Source organism: Erythranthe guttata, chromosome 7 (genome assembly GCF_056151865.1).
Source record: "Erythranthe guttata isolate IM_541 chromosome 7, IM_541, whole genome shotgun sequence".
Classification (NCBI taxonomy): domain Eukaryota; kingdom Viridiplantae; phylum Streptophyta; class Magnoliopsida; order Lamiales; family Phrymaceae; genus Erythranthe; species Erythranthe guttata.
This window is the reverse complement of record NC_142539.1, coordinates 1-21,904: the sequence shown is the minus strand read 5'-3', so window position 1 is coordinate 21,904 and position 21,904 is coordinate 1. Positions and strand designations below refer to the sequence as shown.

The 21,904-nt window shown below is 40.3% G+C and overlaps 5 protein-coding genes across 6 annotated transcripts; 4 read left to right on the top strand and 1 right to left on the bottom strand.

The window, feature by feature from the left end:
- The first annotated feature begins 1,138 nt into the window (after positions 1 to 1,138).
- NPSN13 (Putative plant snare 13) lies at positions 1,139 to 4,794 on the top strand. Its single transcript, XM_012995324.2, has 10 exons — positions 1,139 to 1,668; positions 1,921 to 2,013; positions 2,270 to 2,363; positions 2,608 to 2,645; positions 2,838 to 2,935; positions 3,672 to 3,751; positions 3,828 to 3,884; positions 3,970 to 4,062; positions 4,268 to 4,342; positions 4,447 to 4,794. Exons 1-10 carry the CDS (start codon positions 1,589 to 1,591, stop codon positions 4,549 to 4,551), a joined length of 813 nt encoding a protein of 270 aa, XP_012850778.1. The 5' UTR covers positions 1,139 to 1,588; the 3' UTR covers positions 4,552 to 4,794.
- A 1,144-nt stretch (positions 4,795 to 5,938) lies between these two features.
- Positions 5,939 to 7,097, top strand: LOC105962790 (Late embryogenesis abundant protein (LEA) family protein). Its single transcript, XM_012987113.2, has 2 exons — positions 5,939 to 6,470; positions 6,566 to 7,097. The coding sequence occupies exons 1-2, from the start codon at positions 6,173 to 6,175 to the stop codon at positions 6,910 to 6,912; spliced, it is 645 nt and encodes a 214-aa protein (XP_012842567.2). The 5' UTR covers positions 5,939 to 6,172; the 3' UTR covers positions 6,913 to 7,097.
- A 327-nt stretch (positions 7,098 to 7,424) lies between these two features.
- On the top strand, positions 7,425 to 10,761 carry RPL3P (ribosomal protein L3 plastid). Its single transcript, XM_088820437.1, has 5 exons — positions 7,425 to 7,994; positions 8,081 to 8,290; positions 8,923 to 9,027; positions 9,778 to 9,891; positions 10,282 to 10,761. The coding sequence occupies exons 1-5, from the start codon at positions 7,659 to 7,661 to the stop codon at positions 10,453 to 10,455; spliced, it is 939 nt and encodes a 312-aa protein (XP_088676563.1). The 5' UTR covers positions 7,425 to 7,658; the 3' UTR covers positions 10,456 to 10,761.
- LOC105970494 (putative pectinesterase/pectinesterase inhibitor 28) lies at positions 10,716 to 13,110 on the bottom strand. Its single transcript, XM_088820436.1, has 2 exons — positions 11,826 to 13,110; positions 10,716 to 11,713 (listed from the first exon to the last, which is right to left on the bottom strand). Exons 1-2 carry the CDS (start codon positions 12,865 to 12,867, stop codon positions 11,016 to 11,018), a joined length of 1,740 nt encoding a protein of 579 aa, XP_088676562.1. The 5' UTR covers positions 12,868 to 13,110; the 3' UTR covers positions 10,716 to 11,015.
- Positions 13,111 to 13,565: 455 nt separating this feature from the next.
- LOC105970497 (hAT dimerization domain-containing protein) lies at positions 13,566 to 17,849 on the top strand. 2 transcript variants are annotated; one of them, XM_012995333.2, is made up of 7 exons: positions 13,566 to 13,878; positions 14,469 to 15,823; positions 15,945 to 16,631; positions 16,753 to 16,836; positions 16,920 to 16,995; positions 17,082 to 17,407; positions 17,505 to 17,849. In XM_012995333.2, the coding sequence occupies exons 2-7, from the start codon at positions 14,495 to 14,497 to the stop codon at positions 17,709 to 17,711; spliced, it is 2,709 nt and encodes a 902-aa protein (XP_012850787.1). In that variant the 5' UTR covers positions 13,566 to 13,878; positions 14,469 to 14,494; the 3' UTR covers positions 17,712 to 17,849. The 2 variants fall into 2 exon arrangements, with proteins under 2 accessions (XP_012850787.1, XP_088676561.1); XM_088820435.1 differs by having other exon boundaries at positions 13,658 to 13,896.
- Positions 17,850 to 21,904: the final 4,055 nt, after the last annotated feature.

Below are 21,904 nucleotides of genomic sequence, written 5' to 3'. Positions count from 1 at the left end.
CAGTTAATGAGTGTCGAATTATTTTGACATTTTCGACACTGCAGTGTCGATATAAAGTTGATATTTCGACCTGTACATGTCGATTTTTTTGTACGTGAAATGAGGTGCGAAAAACGAGAAAAACGATCACAAAGTACAATATTTCTTACCTCTTTGTGTTCTTCGACCTTAGAATCCTCCATATTTATGTCTTGTGTATCCATAATGTCCTTCTTTTCAAGTTTTAGTAAGATTTGAGGGTTTTATGTGATAATGGTTTTGGAGAATATGGAAGATTTTTTTGTGGAAAAAAATGTGTAAAATGAGGGTGAAGAAGAAGATGTTGGTGTTTTGTTGGGTGAGTGAGTTCCCTCTCTTTTTTCTTTTTTTTTTTTATTCTTTTTTTTGTATTTTTTTTTGTCTTGCAATAGCAATTAACTTAATTTAAATTAATAATATCTAAATTATTATTGGGGTTATATTTGTAATTTCCAGTCTTGATATTAGTAAATTTATTTATATTTTGGTCTTGCATGAAGTAAGGTCTTGCACTTAGTAATTTTCGTCTTGCAAATATCTGCAGCCGAAAGGTTTCTTTCAGGGGCCTAAATGGAAATTAAATAAAATACATACATTTTTTTATTTTACCAGGAATTACTACTAGTATTACTATTATATAATTGCCTTTTATTTTCATAATATTTTTTATATATATTATATAATTGCTTTATGTGCGTGAAACTTACTTATGATGCTGCTGCTGATGTTTAAAGTTGTAACCATAATATATATACAATACAATTCAATCATTCTGTGTACATGAGCCAAGGAAACAAAGAAAGGTTTTATGACTGGAAAAACAAAAAGTAACAAACTTATTCGGCCTTATTAAACCATATTATTATTAATTTAATTAGCTACAAAACCTGTATTTATCCAGCTAATACATGATAAGATAATGTTGGGGCCCATTCGAATTTTCATTAACAGATTTCACTAATCTTCATCGTATTCAGGCCCAACCTCTGCTAATTAAGTGGGCTCAATCAAGCTTTTTTCTTTTTCAAAAGCCTGTGTTGGGTATTTCCTCTTCTACCCCTCTCCTTTTTTTTTTTTTTGTTTTTTCATTTTATTTGAATGAAATGTTTTTTTTTTTTTTATGTATATATTAATATTATAGAGTAGAGTAGGTGTGACAGGCTGACAGACAGCCATCCTCATCTATGTTTAATCATGAATTATTAATTATTTTTATTCATTCTTACTTGGGTGCAAAACTTTTAATTTATTTGAATTCAGACCATTAATTAATTATTAATTATTAATTATTAGAAATTAGAAATAGAATCCCCTCTCTAATCTTTCCCCCTTCTCTCTGCAACCCTAAACCATCTCTAATTCCCTCTTCAATTTCACATTCACCTCTCTCCAATTTTGAATTCAATCCTCAATATTCCTCCGGGGCGGGGGAATTCGATCGATCAATCGCCCATTCTTTCTTTTCTTCCCTGCTTGTTGGGATGACCTGAAATTTCGTTTCTTCTTTTATTTACATATTTATACAAAAAAAAAAAAGATACGAGATAGGCAGAAACTAGGGGGGGTAAAGATGCCTGTTCAGGAGTTGCAGATGAACCCTCAAATGGAGCAGATCCATGGCGAAATCCGCGACACCATCCGTGCCCTCGCGTATTTTCTCTCTCTAGCTTATCCTCTATTTATTTTGAATGTCCTTGTGCAAATGTTTGTGTTTCAGTTGAATTTTGGTGTGCATCGGTGTTTTGATGAATGGCATTGTTCTTTCTCATTCGTTGTGGTCTGCATGTCGACCTAAAACAACGCTAATTTCATTGTTTTTCCTTCTTCAAATTGGAAGCTCTCTGTGTTTTTCTTCTAGTGATAGCATCTCTTTTAGTTAATCACGGCTGTTCTTTTAACCAGTAATGGCTTCCAAAAGCTGGACAAAATCAAAGACTCGAATAGACAAAGTAAACAGCTGGAGGAGCTTGCTGGCAAGATGAGGGAGTGTAAAAGGTGAGTTCGCGCCGTGGTTTCTCTCTATAATTAAAATGGCTACAGTTTAGGGGGTGAGCTATAACCGTCGCATGTATCAAGGAAAAGTATGAAGATATTGCTTTTGAAGTACATTAACTAGCAGTTTTTAAAGGTTTCTTACATTACGCTTGAACGCTATTTTTGGAAGGGCAAGTGGCTTTTATATATGTTGAATTTTCACATATTCTTCTTTGGGCCTGTTAAACTCATTATTGGTTGCACGCCAATATTCCAGATTGATTAAAGAATTTGATCGTGAAATTAAAGACGAGGAAAGTAGAAATCCTACGGAGGTGAATAAGCAACTTAATGATGAGAAGCAATCAATGGTAAGCACATTCAGAACTTGAAATTACTTTTATGCTGACTCACTTTCATTTATCAGTGAGGATATTATTTTCCCTTCGTCGAACCGGGCATATTTTTCTCTCATCAAACCACAGTTGCAGACTGAAATACTCGTAATATTCAATGTTTAAATTCTTGGGAAACAAAAGATAATATTTAGGCAAAGGCGGAGATAATAATGATATTTGATCATGGAACTGCATTTGCTGATTTTTATTTGTGCAGATCAAGGAGTTGAATTCCTTTGTAGCCTTGAGGAAAACGTAAGTTTCTTGAAGTATTTATTCTCGATTAATTTTTTGGTTGATATTGCATTCCTTTTGGTTTTTCTGATATATCTTCCCGGTAACACTAGTAGTTAAGAATGGGAGGGGGTCTCTGGATAGTGCATGCTAGCTATTTCGTGTCGTCCTTGTTTTTACTTATTTACTATTCTATCTCATTTTGTGGTGCAGCTACATAAGCACTCTTGGGAATAAGAGAGTTGAACTTTTTGATATGGGAGCTGGTGCCAGTGAGCCGACAGCTGATGAGAATGTTCAAGTGGCATCAGGTAGCATTACAAGTCTTTCTTAATTCTATTCATTTCCAACATCTGATGAATAAATGTGAAAGAGCAGTGTCAAGGCATTATTATGCTGTAATACTTGTATGTAAATAGCTTTTTTTCCCCTGATTGGTTGCCGCTTTTCTGCCCTTTTGCCTTTTGTATTAGCTGGGTTATTATTCCGGGTAATCCATAATAATCTTTGATCTTCTACTGATCGAGTGAAGACTACAGAAACCATTGTGGTAAACAGCTTGCAGCTACAAACCTTTATTGACACTTGCATTTTCCCTTATGATAAACTTCTATATATGAATATATGGGGAGCTGACCTAAAGTGTCCCAATACGGCCCATCATTTTTCTATGTCTATTATAATGCGACATGGTTGACATGAGGGTGCGTACAATGTCTATTTGAAGCTAAGGGTGTCACAACATATCCTAATTAAGACAAGGGCTTCCTTTCGATTTTAGCCTGTAGTTGTGTAAATCCTGTATTTCTGATTGAAGCTCTGATTTTAGCCTATAGTTGTGTCTGGTTATAATTGTAACTTTTGTTGTTACAATTTAGCCTGACGCGACCATGATATCTCCATCATTGAATTTATTATGCTGTGGATGTCATGCTATTGGACTATAATCTGCATTTATTGCTGTCTTCATGAGTTCCAATTCTTAGATTGATGGTTCTTCTGACCTTTATAGCTGACAATTCTTTCCATTTTCGTCTATTAATATAGAAATGTCAAACCAGGAGCTTATTCATGCCGGAATGAAGACAATGGATGAAACTGACCAAGCTATTGAACGTTCCAAACAAGTAAGAAATAAAATTTATGTGCATTTCGAAGTTTGGTTAAGTGTCGATGGTATTCTAAACCCAGTGTAATTCTTAGGTTGTTCACCAAACTATTGAAGTGGGAACAGAAACTGCTACAACTTTGAAAGGCCAAGTGAGTGCAACTTTATGCATGCTAATTTGATTGATCTCAAGTGTTTGTTGTCTAATCACTGACATACTTATACTTATATCTACAGACTGACCAAATGGGTCGCATAGTCAATGAACTGGATACAATACAATTCTCCATTAAAAAGGCATCACAGCTTGTAAAGGAGATTGGTAGACAGGTAAATGAGTCGGAAATACTACCTATTTCGTCTTTGACTGTTGTATGCAAAAAATCTAATATTGCAATGTGCTTTCTCAGACCCAAGAGGCATTTGAAACTTTTTGTGACATGATTAAAAAAACTTGCGAGGGTCATTTTGTGCACTTGACTATCTTCTTTGCTTGATCAAGCTTTTTATTGTTTTTTATTCGTGTGTGTTTCAGGTGGCTACTGATAAATGCATCATGCTTTTTCTTTTCCTGATTGTATGCGGGGTTGTTGCAATAATCGTCGTGAAGGTATTTCAATCTCAATTTTACAAGCGGATGTACATATTTGTAATATTTGCTCCGTTTACTTTTATTGTGGTAACTGATGTGTGATACTTGTGTGTGCTGATTAGATTGTGAATCCGAACAATAAAAGCATAAGGGATATACCTGGACTGGCTCCACCTGCTCCTACGACGAGGAGATTGTTGTATGTAAAGCCTGCACAATACTTTTGAGGTAAAAAGGGGTCACTATGCAAAACCAATTTTCATTTATTCCTGTTGTGTTGTTCTAGTCTGGTTTGTGCTTGAGATGTGTGCATATATGTATCTACTTTATGTAAAGCATATATATAATTGTTGTTGTTTTTATTTTTCTTGGTTTTTCGTATTTTCATTTATTCACTTGTGCTGATTGGTTTGGATGCTATTATCATTGTAAACAATTAAAGAGGAAACTTTGTTACTCTGAGCGAAAAATTAATATTGTATTCTTATATTCATTTACTCTTATTGTGGAGTGAGATGGCCCAGGCAGAAGCTTAAGGGGGGAGCCCATAAACGAAGCCAACTTGAACTTGCAGTATTGTAACAAATATTTGCTCTATTTCTTTTTTTCCTCCTTAAATCAGCTATTTATAACAAATGTTTATGGGATAAATTGCAACCACTTTCCTTAGGTAAAGTGCAATTACAAAAAAATCCACTATTTTTTAGAAATTACATAAATTTTGCAAGAAATGAGGGATTTTTTGCAAATAGACTATATCTCATGATTTAGCCATATTGAGATAATAATTTAACACGATTTTACCAAGTCGGGACTGAAAAAAATTTATTATTTAAGCGTGGTTATTAATTTATCGAGGTTGAACTGTACATGCGAAACTAGGGTGTAAATGAGTTGAGCGAAAAAAGCTCGAACTCAATTTTTTTGAGTTTGAGCTTTCTGAGTCGAACCCGAGTTCATTTTTAGTTGTTCGTGATCCGGTTCGCGAGCGTCTTTTTTAAATTCAATTAATAAGTAATAAATTCATATAAATAATTAAAGAAATAAATTACAGGAATTTTTTTATTTTAAATTTCTTTTATTATAATTTATAATAATAATTTGCTAATAATATGAGTTAAAAAAAATTGATGCAAGGAATTTTCTAAAACAGCCAAACACGACTATAATTAGGTGGTGTTTGCAAATGATTATTTACAAACAGAAGTTAGTGATTGTGATTTAAGTTAGTTTTAAGTGCTTATTTCTAAAAGTTGGGGGTGTTTGCAAATATTTTGGAAAATGAACTAAAATTGAAAAAGCAGGGTTAGGGGTGCTTTTAAAAAAATAGCTTAAAGCAGATTATTTTAAGAGAAGCAAAAGCAAAAGTTGATTTTGCAAACACCTAAAAACAGATTATGAGCAAAAAAAACCGCATAATCACTTTCAATTGGAAACTCTTTTGATATTTGGGAGTATTGATAAGACTAGGTAGGATGGTTGGGAGGAGAATTATATCGTGGAGGTGAATACAGTGCATGTTGGCCACGTATTGTGCAATGATGCCACTCGTCCTCATATCTCTCTCTCTCTAGAATATTACTAATTAATCACCGCCACGCTACATATATAGATATATTAGATATCCTAGTTTGATTGCAAAATTAATTTGATATATGAACCAGTACTGATACAATATAATATATAAGGACGTAGGAGGTAGCTCTAATTAAATCAAGAATATACATATACACATAATATAGATGCCACATATGTGGGTGTTCCTGTTGATAGCAGCAGCGTTAGTTGTGATAGTGGCCGTCTTTTATTTGCAGCTGTAATTAATCTCAATCAATAATTGATCTATCGATGAGAATCATGAAAAGGGTAATTTCAATTTCAATTAATTGTGTGGGTGTGGGGTTGGTGATGATGTTAGTTGCCGTTCTTGTAATTAATGGTTGCAATGCGGGGGGAACCACTGAAACCAGCAGCAGCAGCAGCAAAGTAATTGAGGGCGATGGAGAGGATGAATCAACAACTTGGACAGGATGGGCCAAGGACAAGATCTCTGAGGGTCTTGGCTTTAAAGAAGACCATAATCAGAATATTGTTGATGATGCTGCCAAGAAAAGCAAAGACAAGGTCACCGACGCAGCTGCTGCAGGTACGTATTATGTATGGTATATATAATACTAAATAAGTCATTTCTATTATATTATTGATGATAATTAATTAATGAAGTGAAATATTATTAATTAGGTGGAGAATATGTATCGGAAAAGAGTGTTGATGTGAAGAAAGCAACAGGAGAGGCAAAAGAGAAAGCATCGGAAGCAAAGAAGAAGACGGCTGAAAAGGCAGAGGAAGCGTATGACAAGACGGCTGATAAAGCAACGGACACTAAGGAAGCGGCAAAGGCGGGGATGGAGAAGACGGAGGAGAAAGCACAAGAGCATATGAGCTGGGCCAAGCAAGGTTATGAAGCTGCCAAGGATAAGGCTGCACGAACTTACGACTCCGCTAAAGACACCATATCCGAAAACATTGAAGCAGCCAAGCTTATTAAAGACGATGTTTTAACCACCACTCATGATGAGGAGCTGTGAAACTACGATCGACACCGGCCTACTTATGTTTACATATGGATGGATGTTTTATATATATATATATGTACTATGTAACGTAGTAGAGATGGTCATTTAAGCTGGTGTGTGTGTTTGTGTGTAGACATATATATACACATGTTGTTTTATGTACTCGATCGCTAAATAATTGATTTTCTTCGTCTCTTTGTTGGACTTGCTAGCTAGCTACCACTTGCACACATATGTGCTATTTACTCCTACTAATATTAATTAATGAACAATATCATCTAATTCAGACTTTTTGTGATTATCGATCAGTATATATATTTATACAAGTGAAAAAGTGAGCTCTATAATATGTTTTCACAACCATATAATAGAATGATATTCAACCAATTGTCCTCTTTCAGAATTAGGATTCTGGAATTATTTCATGAAATATAACAACACTTACTAATTCTAGCTACGCTTGTAAGTTGTAATTGGAAATTTGATGACCTAATATATATATATTATTCTATTTTAATTAACACGTACGTGTATGTGAGTAGAGGAAAAAGTAAAACTAAAAAAGATTATCAGAGAGAAAATAACAAGTGGGTTTCACGCAGAGCAAACGAGGGTGTGAAGTAGAGTAACATTACCCAGCCCTAAAACCCTATTGTCACCTCCCTCTCACTCTCATTGTCACTGCCAAAATCAAACCCCCAAATCGCAAAATTATAATTAAACCCTTTGCTCAATATTCTAGCCCACCGGCCAACGGCATGGCCGCCGCGTCGAGAGGTCTCGTTCGTCGTCTCAACCAGTTTCTCTTGAGGTCTCTCTCTCCTTCTCCTTCTCCGGCAGCTCTATACAATACCTCCCACTTGAGAATGTTCTGTGCGGAGGCTGAAAAGGAAGACGATTCCCGAGTTATTGAAGCCAAGCCTGGTGTTATGACCCGCGATTCCAAGCGTAGCGGTGCTATCGCCGTTAAGTGTGGAATGACGGCGTTGTGGGATAAGTGGGGCGCCAGAATACCCATCACCATTCTTTGGTTGGATGATAACATCGTCTCCCAAGTCAAGATCCCTGAAAAGGAAGGCTTCTGTGCGCTTCAGGTCCCTTAAACTACTACCACCCAATTACATCAAATTTTTTTCTTTTTTCTTTTTATTATTTTATAGATTTACTGTTCGGTAGCTAGGTCGGGTGTGGACAAAAAAAGGAGAAGCATTTGAGGAAGCCTGAAGTGGGACATTTTAGAGCTCAAGGTGTCCCCATGAAAAGGAAGCTGAGGGAGTTCCCAGTGACTGAGGATGCTCTTCTCCCAGTTGGAACTTCCATTGATGTTCGCCATTTTGTTCCAGGCCAGTATGTCGATGTCACTGGAATTACAAAAGGGCATGGCTTTCAGGTGATCAATTCTTTACTGCACCTTATTTTTTATATCTGCTTTCTGTTTTTACATTTCACTATGCTGATGTTAATTGTCATTCGGGACAATCAGCCACAAACAACCTCTCACAATCAAGATGAACTCATCGAAATGTGTTTCAGTTTCTGTATGAAGTTGCTGTGATTTTCTCAGATTTTTTGTTTATTTATTTTGTATTGTCATTTGAGGGCTCCAAACAAATCATATGCACAACTATCTATGTGATTGACTTACCCTGCTAATCACCATGACAGAAATAGTTTTGGATGTTTTGTATTTCCTTGGGATTATGTTGGCAAAAGGAAAAATAAAATATCCCGAAGCCGGAGCTGCTGTTTCGAAAATAACCTGAAAAGGATGGGTTGTTTTGAGTTTCAAGCGATCAAAGGAACGTATTTAAAGCTATCGACTTTAGGCAGGAATGCTTGCCATTCACCAACTGTAACATGGGCATTGTTCATCAGACTTTGAGCTGTCAAATAATTTTTGAAATCTTGTATAGAACTTCATTTTTTCTCGTCTTTGTTAAGTGAGATCCATGTTAGGTTTGTGAAATTGCAGTTTTTTTGAACTGTATGATAACAGAGTGCTACCGTTTCTTCTGGTTTTAGGGTGGCATGAAAAGATGGGGATACAGGGGTATGCCTGCATCGCATGGTGCATCATTATCACACCGAAGTATCGGTTCTACTGGTCAAAGGGACGCTCCAGGAAAGGTTGGTTTGTCTTTAGTTAAATCCCTGGCCAGTTTTTATTTAATCAAAATATCTGTTTGCTTTCTCCATTTTGGCAGCATCCAGCATCATGATGATCATCTTTTTTCCTTTGTTATCAGTAAATCATAGATACTATTTGTAGCATTTTATTCCATGTAGTATATAAATCAAGTTGTCAAAGTTCAGAACAATTGCGGTAATTTATTGCACCAAAACAAATTTGACCATCTGTAACTGAGCAGCATGCTTCCAATAAGGAAGACATTTCTCATTAGGGATAAAGTTATGAAAATTGGGACCTAGTAAAGGGATCGATAGAGATAATAAAACATCTAGGCCTCGTTTGGTTCCTAAGATAAGATTAATTTAACTAATCATGACTAATCTTACCAACCAAAAGAGTCCTTATAGTATAATTGGGGGAATAAGATAGCGAGATACTTGCTAAAGCTTGAGGTTGGAGTAAATTAGAGAACTAATGAGGGTTTTTAGTAAATGTAATAGTAAAAGAAAAGAAGAAATGCCAGAGAGTTTTGCTCAGTTCTGCCATTTTTTTCAAATTGTCTACAGTAGTTACTGCCATCTGCAAATTATGGAAATGGACGTGTGTTGTTGCAAGTAATTTTATCAATACACCATTCTACACTAGTTACTTTTTTTTTGGTTGGTATTTTTGAGGACTTTTTGTTTGATGATTGGCATATAGTATTTTTTGCATATTGTAAATTATACTGTGTGCTCTTTTAACAGGTTTTTAAAGGAAAGAAGATGGCTGGACACATGGGTGTTGAGCAAAGAACAGTAAAAAATGTTTGGGTTTACAAAATTGACCCTGCAAGGAACTTGCTGTGGGTAAAAGGCCAAGTACGGTTTTCTTACCATCTTCTCCTCTGATTTACATCCTAAAACTCCAATTAAGGCAGCAGATAAATTCCTTGCTCTTAATGCCATTTCTCTTCCTGGTCCATTTACTTTTTGTCTATTTAGAATAAAGGTCCATCTTTCCAGATATTAATGTTCAACAGTATAAGCTACATGAAGAAAAACAAATAATATTTTTTGTAACAAGACATTAGTCTTTAACATGAATTCATACATTTTCAAGCTGGATGTTGCTCTAAACCCTTTTTGATGTCTCATTAACTGAGCATTGTGTCTGATGCGACATCACACATTCATATACTGAAATACAACTGACCTAGGATATTCTCAACACTAAATTTTATTTGAAACTGCTGCTGGTGTGTATTGCAGGTTCCAGGTGCAACGGGAAATTTTGTTTTTATAAGAGATGCAGTGTACAAGAAGCCGGACGTTTCATTGCTTCCATTTCCTACTTATTTTGCACCAGAAGACGAGGACCCTGAAAAATTGGAATCTTTGGTAGCTGATATTGGTGATACAGACCCCTTCATGGCAGCAGATTGAATGAACTCAAAAGGCCACACTGCTATGTCTAATGTTTTGGTTTTGTTTTATTTTTAGGAGAAGTGGTGTAATTGGTTTAAATGGTTTTTTTATGCCTTTGAGATTTAGATTGAACTAGAGCATAGTTCAACAAGCCCTTGGGATGGTTCGTTTTGAACTCGTTGGATTTGGCATGCTACAAGAATAGGAGGTACTAAGAGATGTAGTTCGATTATATTGTGAAGAATCCATGCCTGGGTTTTCATAATGTTTTGCTGTCATTATTGTCAAAATTCCTTTAATAAATCAATGGTGACGAAAATAAAACATGTACTTTACGGAGTGTTTAATCATCCTTAAAAGGACAATCTTTGTACACCTCCTCAAGCATCTACATATTGCTTGTTGTTTGCTAATTAAGGGGAAAAAGAAGTGATTAAGGTTACATCAAATGAACATCTACGGACTACGTTGGTTGAATAAAAAGGTCGACTATGAAAAAAAGAGAGAAAAATGTAATGTGAATGTGCGTGTATAGGTTGACAGATGAAGTGGGGATGGAATGAAACTCGGACGGACGATCAGTTTTTGAGGCCAAGAAAGTAAGGCACACCAGTGGTGGTCAGCCATTGGTCGGCTTGGATGAAAGGGGCAGCAGTGAATTGAAGAGCATCGTCCCTGTTTGTTATGACACTGTATCCTTTCCACTTGACCCGCTTATCGGTTGGTGCCCCAGGTCCCTTGTTTGCATACTCCCTGTAATACAACGTATCCAATGCAAAGTTGCCACTCCAAGGCATCCACCCTGCTGGCTGTATGAAATCCGCAAGTGTAGACTCCATTATTATCGTCTTTGAGTACTTCTTCCACGGCCTTCCCAGATAAGTCGGTATTTTGAACCTCAGTGGTTCCAATTTCTGCTCTGGTACTATTCTGCAGTTTTGTATCACTATTCCGGTGGTCTCCTTGCTCTGAGTTCTCCCTTGTGCCGTCACTGTGTTCTGCTGGTTGTCCATTGGTTTCCTCACTATGATTAAACAGTTCTGTATAACTACAGCAGAATCTCCGAATATGAAATCCACTGTTCCTGAGATGACGCAGTTACGGTAGAACTGGCGATGTGTCTGTGCGTACAAAGTGTCTTGATACCCATCCATTCTGCAGTTGTAGAATGCAGACATGTCCGATTGCACCCGTAGAGCCACTGCCTGGTGTCCCTCCGGCCCTGCTGTGTTTCTGAATCCCATCGACTTGGCTATGAATCCATCCCCAATTGCAACTGCATGCCCGTACATCCAAATTCATCAATATTATATTAACAATATGTACATTTATATATAACACGTGCGAACATGCGTGCGTGCGTGCATGATGATATTGGTAGTACTTACTGAATGGGGCCGTCTGGAAGGTGGATACACCGTCCGTAAAGCACTTCTTACCGGTGACAATGCTCTTTCTGGGTCCATCTCCATACATGTACACGTTAACCTGGTCCTTTGTTATGGTCACAGTCTCGTCGTAAACTCCAGCCTTTACGTATATAACATACCTCCCTTTGTGATTCTTGGGATATGCTGCAAGAGCTGCACTTATGGTTTTATAGCCACCACTTCCATCCTGTGCCACCACCGCATTGGGCGCAGGTTGGCCACCACCGCCGCTTTTGCTAGCCAGCAATTTCCTGTCTCCAGCAGGGAGCCATGCAGGAAACGACGAGGATGAAGACGTTCCATCATCATCATGGTCATGGTCTTCTTCAAGTAATCTTCCGGAGGAGGCTGCGGTGGAGTTGAGAATACTATTACTAGGAATATTAATGTTGAATGCCTGAAATATTTGAGAAATAACGGTGACAATGGCGAGAGCATTGTCGGTGAGCTGAGTGGCATTGAGGAGGCCATCGGATATGGCTTTCTGCAGCTCTGGTGTTGTGAATCCATCGATGCACGTTTGCTGGTATGAAATGACAGCACTGAGCCAGTTCTTGAGCTCCGCTTCTCTATCGGAGATGGTGTGCAAGCTGCTGTCACCGACCATGGAAAATGAAGCCTGGAGCTCAGCAACAGCATATTGAAGAAGATCCTTGCAATCCTCAACAGCCATTTTCTGCTGGGGATCGTTGGCAGATTTGCCTATCGTGTCTGGGAGGCTCATTGCAGCCTGCACCTCTTGGATGGCAACATTTATTGCAGCTTGGAGAAAGTCCATTGGTGTTGCACTCTCGTTGTTTGCTACGGTGCTGAGGCTGTCAGCGCATGTTTTCTTGTAATCTGTCTCTCCGCAAACTGTAAACACTGCCTTGCTGCTGGTCCAGAGACCTTCTTCTGTGGCTTTCTCAGGATTCACACCCGTTATCAGGCCGATCACCACTCCAACAACCAGAATCACCCATACTCCTACTATCACAAACTTACCACCACCCCTCGTCATCTATCGATCCAATATCTCTTTATTAATTCTTGATTGATTGATTGATTATATATGATCTCTTATCGTACCGTACCGTACCGTACCTACTGTGTATTATTATAAAGGTATAATACATTTGTATGTTAATAATAGTTATACATCTATACATATATATATATATAGACAGATAGAATGGAATGGATGAGACTCCAATTAGGATATATAGGTAATAAATAGAGGGGTGGCTGATAATATTTGTGGGACAAAGAATGGATGTGTTGAGTTGAGGTGGTTATATCAGTTTCATTATTATTAGTGTGTGTGTGTTTGTGTACGAGGAAGAGAGGTTCACAATCAACAAAGATGAGCGATTCATGTATTGTATTATGGGGAACTTCATTACTAATTACTACTTAGCTTAGTGTACAAAGTATATCAATATCTTTATTTTTACCTCTCAAAATTATAAAATAAAATTATTAAATATTTGATTTCACATGTATCATTAATATAATTAATTACTATAATATTAAATGCATATAATCTTTCTACTGTGTGTTTCAAACACTTTCATGTACACATAATGTACAATGCTACAAGCACAAGATGTGTTATTTCTTTGATTTTGGCGAAGAAACACAAGAAAAGTAAAGTAAAAAATAATAATAAAATGTATATGTGATATTATAAATTAAATTAAATTAAATACTCGTTAATTTGCTAATAATAATTTATAGAGGTGTATTATAGTTAAGAGTAAATATTAAAGAGGAAAAACAAGTATTAGTGGCGTGTCCACTCAGAGAGTCGCGATTCCAAAACCCTAGTGGAGAGTAACGCCGTAGAGAGAGAGAGAGTGGTATAGAGAAGCACACACCGCGTCCACTCGGAGGAAACTCACGATTCCATTCTCAAACCCTCGACTCGTTTCTTTCTTCCGATCCAATTTCATTTTATGTTTCAATTTCTCCAAAATCAATCTATGTTTTCTTCGTCAAATTCTGCAGATTCCAACACCTTACCATCTTTCAGGTTCGCTGCAGATTTTCAGTTACATCTTTTTAACTTTTCATATTCTCTATCTCTCTCTCTCTCTCTCGCTTTTTTTTTTTTTTTTTCAATAAATAATTTTGATACCTGGTTCGGCCGAATCTAAAGTAGTCTTCTTTAACTGTGATGTTTAGCTAATTTACTACCTCCTACAACTGCAACTGCATCACCGATTCTTTGCTAAGTTCCTCGAGTTTAGTTTTAACTTGAAGTGATATTTTCTCTGTTCTGCTGAGAAGCTTTTTGTTCTCTAAGGAAGCTGCATAGTCTACTTTTAAGTTTAAACTCCACAGTAGCTAGACCCTATACCTGATGATAATGTTCTTTGTTTGCAATTTATCATTACGTGTAATGTAAAATTGCTAATTCCGGTGACAAAAATAATTGGGGTTTTTGAACTTATAACTGCTCAAAGGTTGTTTCATGTAATTCCTAAGTTGCACTGAATATTAGAGATGACAGAATATGCTATGCAGCTTCTAAAAGAGATATTCAGATTGCTTATTTTTTAACCGTGTGTTACTAAGAAATGGAACTATTGCAATGTTTTGAGCCTATTCTGATTGCTGCAGGAAAGAATAGAGTAAATGGTCTGAAGATGGCCTCCCTTCGATCTTCTGGATATGTAGACCCAGGGTGGGAGCATGGTGTTGCTCAAGATGACAGAAAAAAGAAGGTGAGATGTAATTACTGTGGCAAAGTAGTTAGCGGTGGAATTTACAGGTTGAAGCAACATCTTGCCCGGCTTTCTGGTGAAGTAACTTATTGCGATAAGGCTCCAGAAGAGGTGCGTTTAAAGATGAGGGATAATTTGGAGGGGTCCCGAGTTGGTAAGAAATCAAGACAAACTGAGTATGAAGAACAGTCTTATTTGAACTTCAATGCTACTGATGATGTAGAGGAGGAAGAGAATGTTGGATATAGGAGAAAGGGTAAGCAATTGTCGGCAGATAAAGATTTGGCGTTGAACATGACTCCACTTCGTTCATTGGGATATGTTGATCCTGGTTGGGAACATGGTGTTCCTCAGGATGACAGGAAGAAAAAGGTAAAATGCAATTACTGTGAGAAGATTGTCAGTGGTGGTATAAACCGGTTTAAGCAACATCTAGCAAGGATACCCGGTGAAGTTGCTCCTTGTAAGAATGCTCCAGAGGAAGTATTTCTCAAAATAAAAGACAACATGAAATGGCATCGTACAGGTAGGAGACACAGACGGCCCGAAACTAAAGAGTTATCTACTTTTTACCTCAACTCAGAGAATGAAGAGGAAGAAGAGCAAGAAGAGGAAGAAGGTGCAGCATATCCTATGGGTAATGATAAAATTGTACTTGGTGGTGACAGAAGATTCGACAGAGATTCGAGAACAACTTTCAGAGGATCGTCTACTTGTAATGGGTCTGAACCGTTGTCGAAAAGGCCAAGGTTTGATGTCAATGCTCTTAGGACACCCAAAATTCAGATGCCACTATCCGGGAAACAAGTAAAAACAGGTTCCTCCAAGAGGTCCAGAAGAGAAGTCATTTCTGCAATATGCAAATTTTTCTATCACGCAGGAGTGCCTTGTCAAGCAGCCAACTCCCCATATTTTCGTAAAATGCTGGAGTTGGTCGGTCAGTATGGCTCAGATTTTGCAGGACCTTCAAGCCATCTACTATCTGGGCGGTTTCTACAAGATGAGATCTTGACCATCAAAAACTACCTTGAGGAATACAAGTCTTCTTGGGCAGTTACAGGGTGTTCCATTTTGGCAGATAGTTGGAGAGATTTTCAGGGCAGAACATTGATCAATATTTTGGTTTCTTGCCCTCGTGGAGTATATTTTGTTTGTTCCGTTGATGCAACAGGCTTAGTTGATGATGCAACCTATATATATAAATTGCTTGACAAGGTGGTGGAGGAGATGGGGGAGGAAAACGTTGTGCAGGTAACCTTTTTTTTTTTTCTTTTTAATTTTTATTTTTCTCTTTTCTATGATACCTTATTGTTCCCACCACAAATAAAAATAAGAATAAAACACCGTTCTTCTCCTTCGACTTTGACTGTAGGTAATCACTCAGAATACACCCAGTTATCGGGCTGCTGGTAAAATGCTTGAAGAAAAGAGAGAACATTTATTTTGGACACCTTGTGCTGCCTATTGTATTGATCAAATGTTAGAGGAATTTATTAAATTAAACCAGGTGCGAGACTGTATAGAGAAAGGGCAAAAAATTACAAAATTCATCTACAATAGGATCTGGTTATTGAACCTTATGAAAAAAGAATTTACTGGAGGTGAGGAACTGTTGAGGCCGTCAGCCACTCAGTCTGCTTCAAGTTTTACTACATTGCAAAGTTTGCTAGACCACAGGATTGGTCTTAGAAGAATGTTTCAATCAAACAAATGGATTTCGTCTAGATTTTCAAAATTGGATGAGGGTAAAGAGGTGAAAAATATTGTGATGGATTCGTCATTTTGGAGGAAGGTACAGTTAGTTAGAAGGTCAGTAGACCCTATAGTGGACGTACTGCAAAAGATGAGTAGCGATGAGAGTCTGTCAATGCCATTCATCTACAATGACTTGTACAGGGCAAAGCTTGCAATAAAAATCAATCATAATGATGATGCACGAAAATATGAACCCTTTTGGAGTGTGATTGACAATCACTGGAGTTCACTGTTACATCACCCACTCTATCTGGCTGCTTACTTCCTCAATCCTTCATACCGGTATCGTCCAGACTTTATTCTGGTAGGAGAACGATTGTCCTTCTGGAAAAAATCATAAAAAAATAATTTAAAGATATAAAAAAGTTGTTTTTGTTTGAATTTATAGGTTTTGCTAGCATAACAATAAAGTGTGCATCTTGTAGCATCCAGATGTTGTGCGCGGTTTGAATGCCTGCATGGTGAAATTGGAATCAGACAATGCTAGAAGAATTTCAGCATCTATGCAGGTATTGATTTTTTCTAGTTTTATTCTTTACATCGAGTAAATTTAACATTTTGAAATTCAAACTATATGCATTTTCCGCTTCAGATATCTGACTTTGGGTCTGCAAAAGCTGATTTTGGAACTGACTTGGCAATTAGTACCAGATCAGAGCTTGATCCAGGTTATTCCATTAAAAATACTTGAACCAAAAGCTAGGGCTGTGGATTTAATTTACATGGGATACTTAAATCAATATTATATCTGTAGCTGCGTGGTGGCAACAACATGGGATAAATTGCTTGGAGCTGCAAAGAATAGCTGTGCGGATCTTGAGTCAAAGTTGCTCATCATTTGGGTGTGAGCATAACTGGAGTATACATGATCAGATGTACGGACAAAGGCATAACCGGTTGGCACAGAAAAGATTGAACGAAGCTATATATGTTCACTACAACTTGAGGCTTAGGGAACGCCAGATGAAAAAAAGGTCTATGTCTTCTAGCAATCCAGTGACCCTCGACAGTGTTCTGCAAGAAGATATTTTGTATGACTGGATTGTAGAGACAGAGAAGCAAACCTTGCCAGAAGACGAGGTATTATTAATAACTGATCTTTCCTTTTTTCTTAGTCAGAAATTTTTATTTTGACGAGGATGTATTATTTAATAATTCCAATAAAATATTATTACAGGAAATCATTTACAGTGAAATGGAAAATGGGGATGGGTACGAGAATGAAATGCAGGAGTTTGATGATGGAAATGGAGAGTCGAGAAAAGGATCAATGGAGATGGTGCTGGCAGATGATGTGGTGGTTGATAACCAAGGTTTCAACTTTATTGACGACGAAGATGACAACGAAGATGACGACAATGATGATGAAGATATGACTGAGTAACTGTGAAGGCGAAAAAGTTATCCCGTTTAATTGGGTGTTCATTTTATTCATTTGAGTATATCCAAAATTGAAATGACGATGTTCCAAAATCATTGTATATGGATTGAAACAATTAGTATAGAAGGTGATTTTCTTGAATAGTTTTTGTGATGATTACAAAAAGGTCGAATACCATAAATATATATATATATAATGTAAATAAAATTTTAATACTTGTAGCACTCAAATTAAAATATTAAAATATTTTTTAACATTAAAATCAAATAAACTATATAGAAAATTTTATTCATAGAGAGTATAAATAGCCTAAGAATTGTGTACTTTTGACAAGCAAAATAAGGAATATTAACATGGTTTTCGGGGTTTCGGGTTTTCGGGTTTTCGGGTTTTCGGGTTTCGGGTTTCGGGTTTCGGGTTTCGGGTTTCGGGTTTTCGGGTTTTCGGGTTTCGGGTTTCGGGTTTCGGGTTTTCGGGTTTCGGGTTTCGGGTTTTCGGGTTTTCGGGTTTTCGGGTTTCGGGTTTCGGGTTTCGGGTTTTCGGGTTTCGGGTTTCGGGTTTCGGGGTTCGGGTTTCGGGTTTCGGGTTTCGGGTTTCGGGTTTTCGGGTTTTCGGGTTTTCGGGTTTTCGGGTTTCGGGTTTTCGGGTTTTCGGGTTTTCGGGTTTCGGGTTTCGGGTTTCGGGTTTCGGGTTTCGGGTTTTCGGGTTTCGGGTTTCGGGTTTCGGGTTTCGGGTTTCGGGTTTCGGGTTTTCGGGTTTCGGGTTTCGGGTTTTCGGGTTTCGGGTTTCGGGTTTCGGGTTTTCGGGTTTCGGGTTTCGGGTTTCGGGTTTTCGGGTTTCGGGTTTCGGGTTTCGGGTTTCGGGTTTTCGGGTTTCGGGTTTCGGGTTTCGGGTTTCGGGTTTCGGGTTTCGGGTTTCGGGTTTCGGGTTTCGGGTTTCGGGTTTCGGGTTTCGGGTTTCGGGTTTCGGGTTTTCGGGTTTTCGGGTTTTCGGGTTTTCGGGTTTCGGGTTTCGGGTTTCGGGTTTCGGGTTTCGGGTTTCGGGTTTCGGGTTTTCGGGTTTCGGGTTTTCGGGTTTCGGGTTTTCGGGTTTCGGGTTTCGGGTTTCGGGTTTCGGGTTTCGGGTTTCGGGTTTCGGGTTTCGGGTTTCGTGGTTTTCGGGTTTTCGGGTTTCAGGGTTTTCGGGTTTCAGGGTTTTCGGGTTTTCGGGTTTTCGGGTTTCGGGTTTCGGGTTTTCGGGTTTCGGGTTTCGGGTTTCGGGTTTCGGGTTTTCGGGTTTTCGGGTTTCGGGTTTCGGGTTTCGGGTTTCGGGTTTCGGGTTTCGGGTTTCGGGTTTCGGGTTTCGGGTTTCGGGTTTCGGGTTTCGGGGTTTCGGGTTTCGGGTTTCGGGTTTCGGGTTTCGGGTTTTCGGGTTTCGGGTTTCGGGTTTCGGGTTTCGGGTTTCGGGTTTCGGGTTTCGGGTTTCGGGTTTCGGGTTTCGGGTTTCGGGTTTTCGGGTTTCGGGTTTCGGGTTTCGGGTTTCGGGTTTTCGGGTTTCGGGTTTCGGGTTTCGGGTTTCGGGTTTCGGGTTTCGGGTTTCGGGTTTCGGGTTTTCGGGTTTCGGGTTTTCGGGTTTCGGGTTTCGGGTTTTCGGGTTTCGGGTTTCGGGTTTCGGGTTTCGGGTTTCGGGTTTCGGGTTTCGGGTTTCGGGTTTCGGGTTTCGGGTTTCGGGTTTCGGGTTTCGGGTTTCGGGTTTCGGGTTTTCGGGTTTCGGGTTTTCGGGTTTCGGGTTTTCGGGTTTCGGGTTTCGGGTTTCGGGTTTCGGGTTTTCGGGTTTCGGGTTTCGGGTTTCGGGTTTCGGGTTTCGGGTTTCGGGTTTTCGGGTTTCGGGTTTCGGGTTTCGGGTTTCGGGTTTCGGGTTTCGGGTTTCGGGTTTCGGGTTTCGGGTTTCGGGTTTCGGGTTTCGGGTTTCGGGTTTCGGGTTTCGGGTTTCGGGTTTCGGGTTTCGGGTTTCGGGTTTCGGGTTTTCGGGTTTCGGGTTTCGGGTTTCGGGTTTTCGGGTTTCGGGTTTCGGGTTTCGGGTTTCGGGTTTCGGGTTTCGGGTTTCGGGTTTCGGGTTTCGGGTTTCGGGTTTCGGGTTTCGGGTTTCGGGTTTCGGGTTTCGGGTTTCGGGTTTCGGGTTTCGGGTTTCGGGTTTCGGGTTTCGGGTTTCGGGTTTCGGGTTTCGGGTTTCGGGTTTCGGGTTTCGGGTTTCGGGTTTCGGGTTTCGGGTTTCGGGTTTCGGGTTTCGGGTTTCGGGTTTCGGGTTTCGGGTTTCGGGTTTCGGGTTTCGGGTTTCGGGTTTCGGGTTTCGGGTTTCGGGTTTCGGGTTTCGGGTTTCGGGTTTCGGGTTTCGGGTTTCGGGTTTCGGGTTTCGGGTTTCGGGTTTCGGGTTTCGGGTTTCGGGTTTTCGGGTTTCGGGTTTCGGGTTTCGGGTTTCGGGTTTCGGGTTTCGGGTTTCGGGTTTCGGGTTTCGGGTTTCGGGTTTCGGGTTTCGGGTTTCGGGTTTCGGGTTTCGGGTTTCGGGTTTCGGGTTTCGGGTTTCGGGTTTCGGGTTTCGGGTTTCGGGTTTCGGGTTTCGGGTTTCGGGTTTCGGGTTTCGGGTTTCGGGTTTCGGGTTTCGGGTTTCGGGTTTCGGGTTTCGGGTTTCGGGTTTCGGGTTTCGGGTTTCGGGTTTCGGGTTTCGGGTTTCGGGTTTCGGGTTTCGGGTTTCGGGTTTCGGGTTTCGGGTTTCGGGTTTCGGGTTTCGGGTTTCGGGTTTCGGGTTTCGGGTTTCGGGTTTCGGGTTTCGGGTTTCGGGTTTCGGGTTTCGGGTTTCGGGTTTCGGGTTTCGGGTTTCGGGTTTCGGGTTTCGGGTTTCGGGTTTCGGGTTTCGGGTTTCGGGTTTCGGGTTTCGGGTTTCGGGTTTCGGGTTTCGGGTTTCGGGTTTCGGGTTTCGGGTTTCGGGTTTCGGGTTTCGGGTTTCGGGTTTCGGGTTTCGGGTTTCGGGTTTCGGGTTTCGGGTTTCGGGTTTCGGGTTTCGGGTTTCGGGTTTCGGGTTTCGGGTTTCGGGTTTCGGGTTTCGGGTTTCGGGTTTCGGGTTTCGGGTTTCGGGTTTCGGGTTTCGGGTTTCGGGTTTTCGGGTTTCGGGTTTCGGGTTTCGGGTTTCGGGTTTCGGGTTTCGGGTTTCGGGTTTCGGGTTTCGGGTTTCGGGTTTCGGGTTTCGGGTTTCGGGTTTCGGGTTTCGGGTTTCGGGTTTCGGGTTTCGGGTTTCGGGTTTCGGGTTTCGGGTTTCGGGTTTCGGGTTTCGGGTTTCGGGTTTCGGGTTTCGGGTTTCGGGTTTCGGGTTTCGGGTTTCGGGTTTCGGGTTTCGGGTTTCGGGTTTCGGGTTTCGGGTTTCGGGTTTCGGGTTTCGGGTTTCGGGTTTCGGGTTTCGGGTTTCGGGTTTCGGGTTTCGGGTTTCGGGTTTCGGGTTTCGGGTTTCGGGTTTCGGGTTTCGGGTTTCGGGTTTTCGGGTTTCGGGTTTCGGGTTTCGGGTTTCGGGTTTCGGGTTTCGGGTTTCGGGTTTCGGGTTTCGGGTTTCGGGTTTCGGGTTTCGGGTTTCGGGTTTCGGGTTTCGGGTTTCGGGTTTCGGGTTTCGGGTTTTCGGGTTTCGGGTTTCGGGTTTCGGGTTTCGGGTTTCGGGTTTCGGGTTTCGGGTTTCGGGTTTCGGGTTTCGGGTTTCGGGTTTCGGGTTTCGGGTTTCGGGTTTCGGGTTTCGGGTTTCGGGTTTCGGGTTTCGGGTTTCGGGTTTCGGGTTTCGGGTTTCGGGTTTCGGGTTTCGGGTTTCGGGTTTCGGGTTTCGGGTTTCGGGTTTCGGGTTTCGGGTTTTTCGGGTTTCGGGTTTCGGGTTTCGGGTTTCGGGTTTCGGGTTTCGGGTTTCGGGTTTCGGGTTTCGGGTTTCGGGTTTCGGGTTTCGGGTTTCGGGTTTTTCGGGTTTCGGGTTTCGGGTTTCGGGTTTCGGGGTTTCGGGTTTTCGGGGTTTCGGGTTTCGGGTTTCGGGTTTCGGGTTTCGGGTTTCGGGTTTCGGGTTTCGGGTTTCGTCGGTTTCGGGTTTCGGGTTTCGGGTTTCGGGTTTCGGGTTTCGGTTTCGGGTTTCGGGTTTCGGGTTTCGGGTTTCGGGGGTTTCGGGGTTTCGGGTTTCGGGTTTTTTTCGGGTTT

What these genes read in the sequence shown, in the direction of transcription:
- NPSN13 (XM_012995324.2), top strand. Translation starts at nt 1,589, where the DNA reads ATGCCTGTTCAGGAGTTGCAGATGAACCCTCAAATGGAGCAGATCCAT. An exon ending in ATGATGAGAAGCAATCAATG is followed by an intron (nt 2,364 to 2,607) that starts GTAAGCACATTC and finishes TTATTTGTGCAG; the next exon opens with ATCAAGGAGTTGAATTCCTT. An exon ending in CTACAACTTTGAAAGGCCAA is followed by an intron (nt 3,885 to 3,969) that starts GTGAGTGCAACT and finishes TTATATCTACAG; the next exon opens with ACTGACCAAATGGGTCGCAT.
- LOC105962790 (XM_012987113.2), top strand. Translation starts at nt 6,173, where the DNA reads ATGAGAATCATGAAAAGGGTAATTTCAATTTCAATTAATTGTGTGGGT. An exon ending in CACCGACGCAGCTGCTGCAG is followed by an intron (nt 6,471 to 6,565) that starts GTACGTATTATG and finishes ATTATTAATTAG; the next exon opens with GTGGAGAATATGTATCGGAA.
- RPL3P (XM_088820437.1), top strand. Translation starts at nt 7,659, where the DNA reads ATGGCCGCCGCGTCGAGAGGTCTCGTTCGTCGTCTCAACCAGTTTCTC. An exon ending in CAAAAGGGCATGGCTTTCAG is followed by an intron (nt 8,291 to 8,922) that starts GTGATCAATTCT and finishes TTCTGGTTTTAG; the next exon opens with GGTGGCATGAAAAGATGGGG. An exon ending in TGCTGTGGGTAAAAGGCCAA is followed by an intron (nt 9,892 to 10,281) that starts GTACGGTTTTCT and finishes TGTGTATTGCAG; the next exon opens with GTTCCAGGTGCAACGGGAAA.
- LOC105970494 (XM_088820436.1), bottom strand. Translation starts at nt 12,867, where the DNA reads ATGACGAGGGGTGGTGGTAAGTTTGTGATAGTAGGAGTATGGGTGATT. An exon ending in CTTCCAGACGGCCCCATTCA is followed by an intron (nt 11,714 to 11,825) that starts GTAAGTACTACC and finishes ACGGGCATGCAG; the next exon opens with TTGCAATTGGGGATGGATTC.
- LOC105970497 (XM_012995333.2), top strand. Translation starts at nt 14,495, where the DNA reads ATGGCCTCCCTTCGATCTTCTGGATATGTAGACCCAGGGTGGGAGCAT. An exon ending in ATCGTCCAGACTTTATTCTG is followed by an intron (nt 16,632 to 16,752) that starts GTAGGAGAACGA and finishes TGCATCTTGTAG; the next exon opens with CATCCAGATGTTGTGCGCGG. An exon ending in GAATTTCAGCATCTATGCAG is followed by an intron (nt 16,837 to 16,919) that starts GTATTGATTTTT and finishes TTTCCGCTTCAG; the next exon opens with ATATCTGACTTTGGGTCTGC.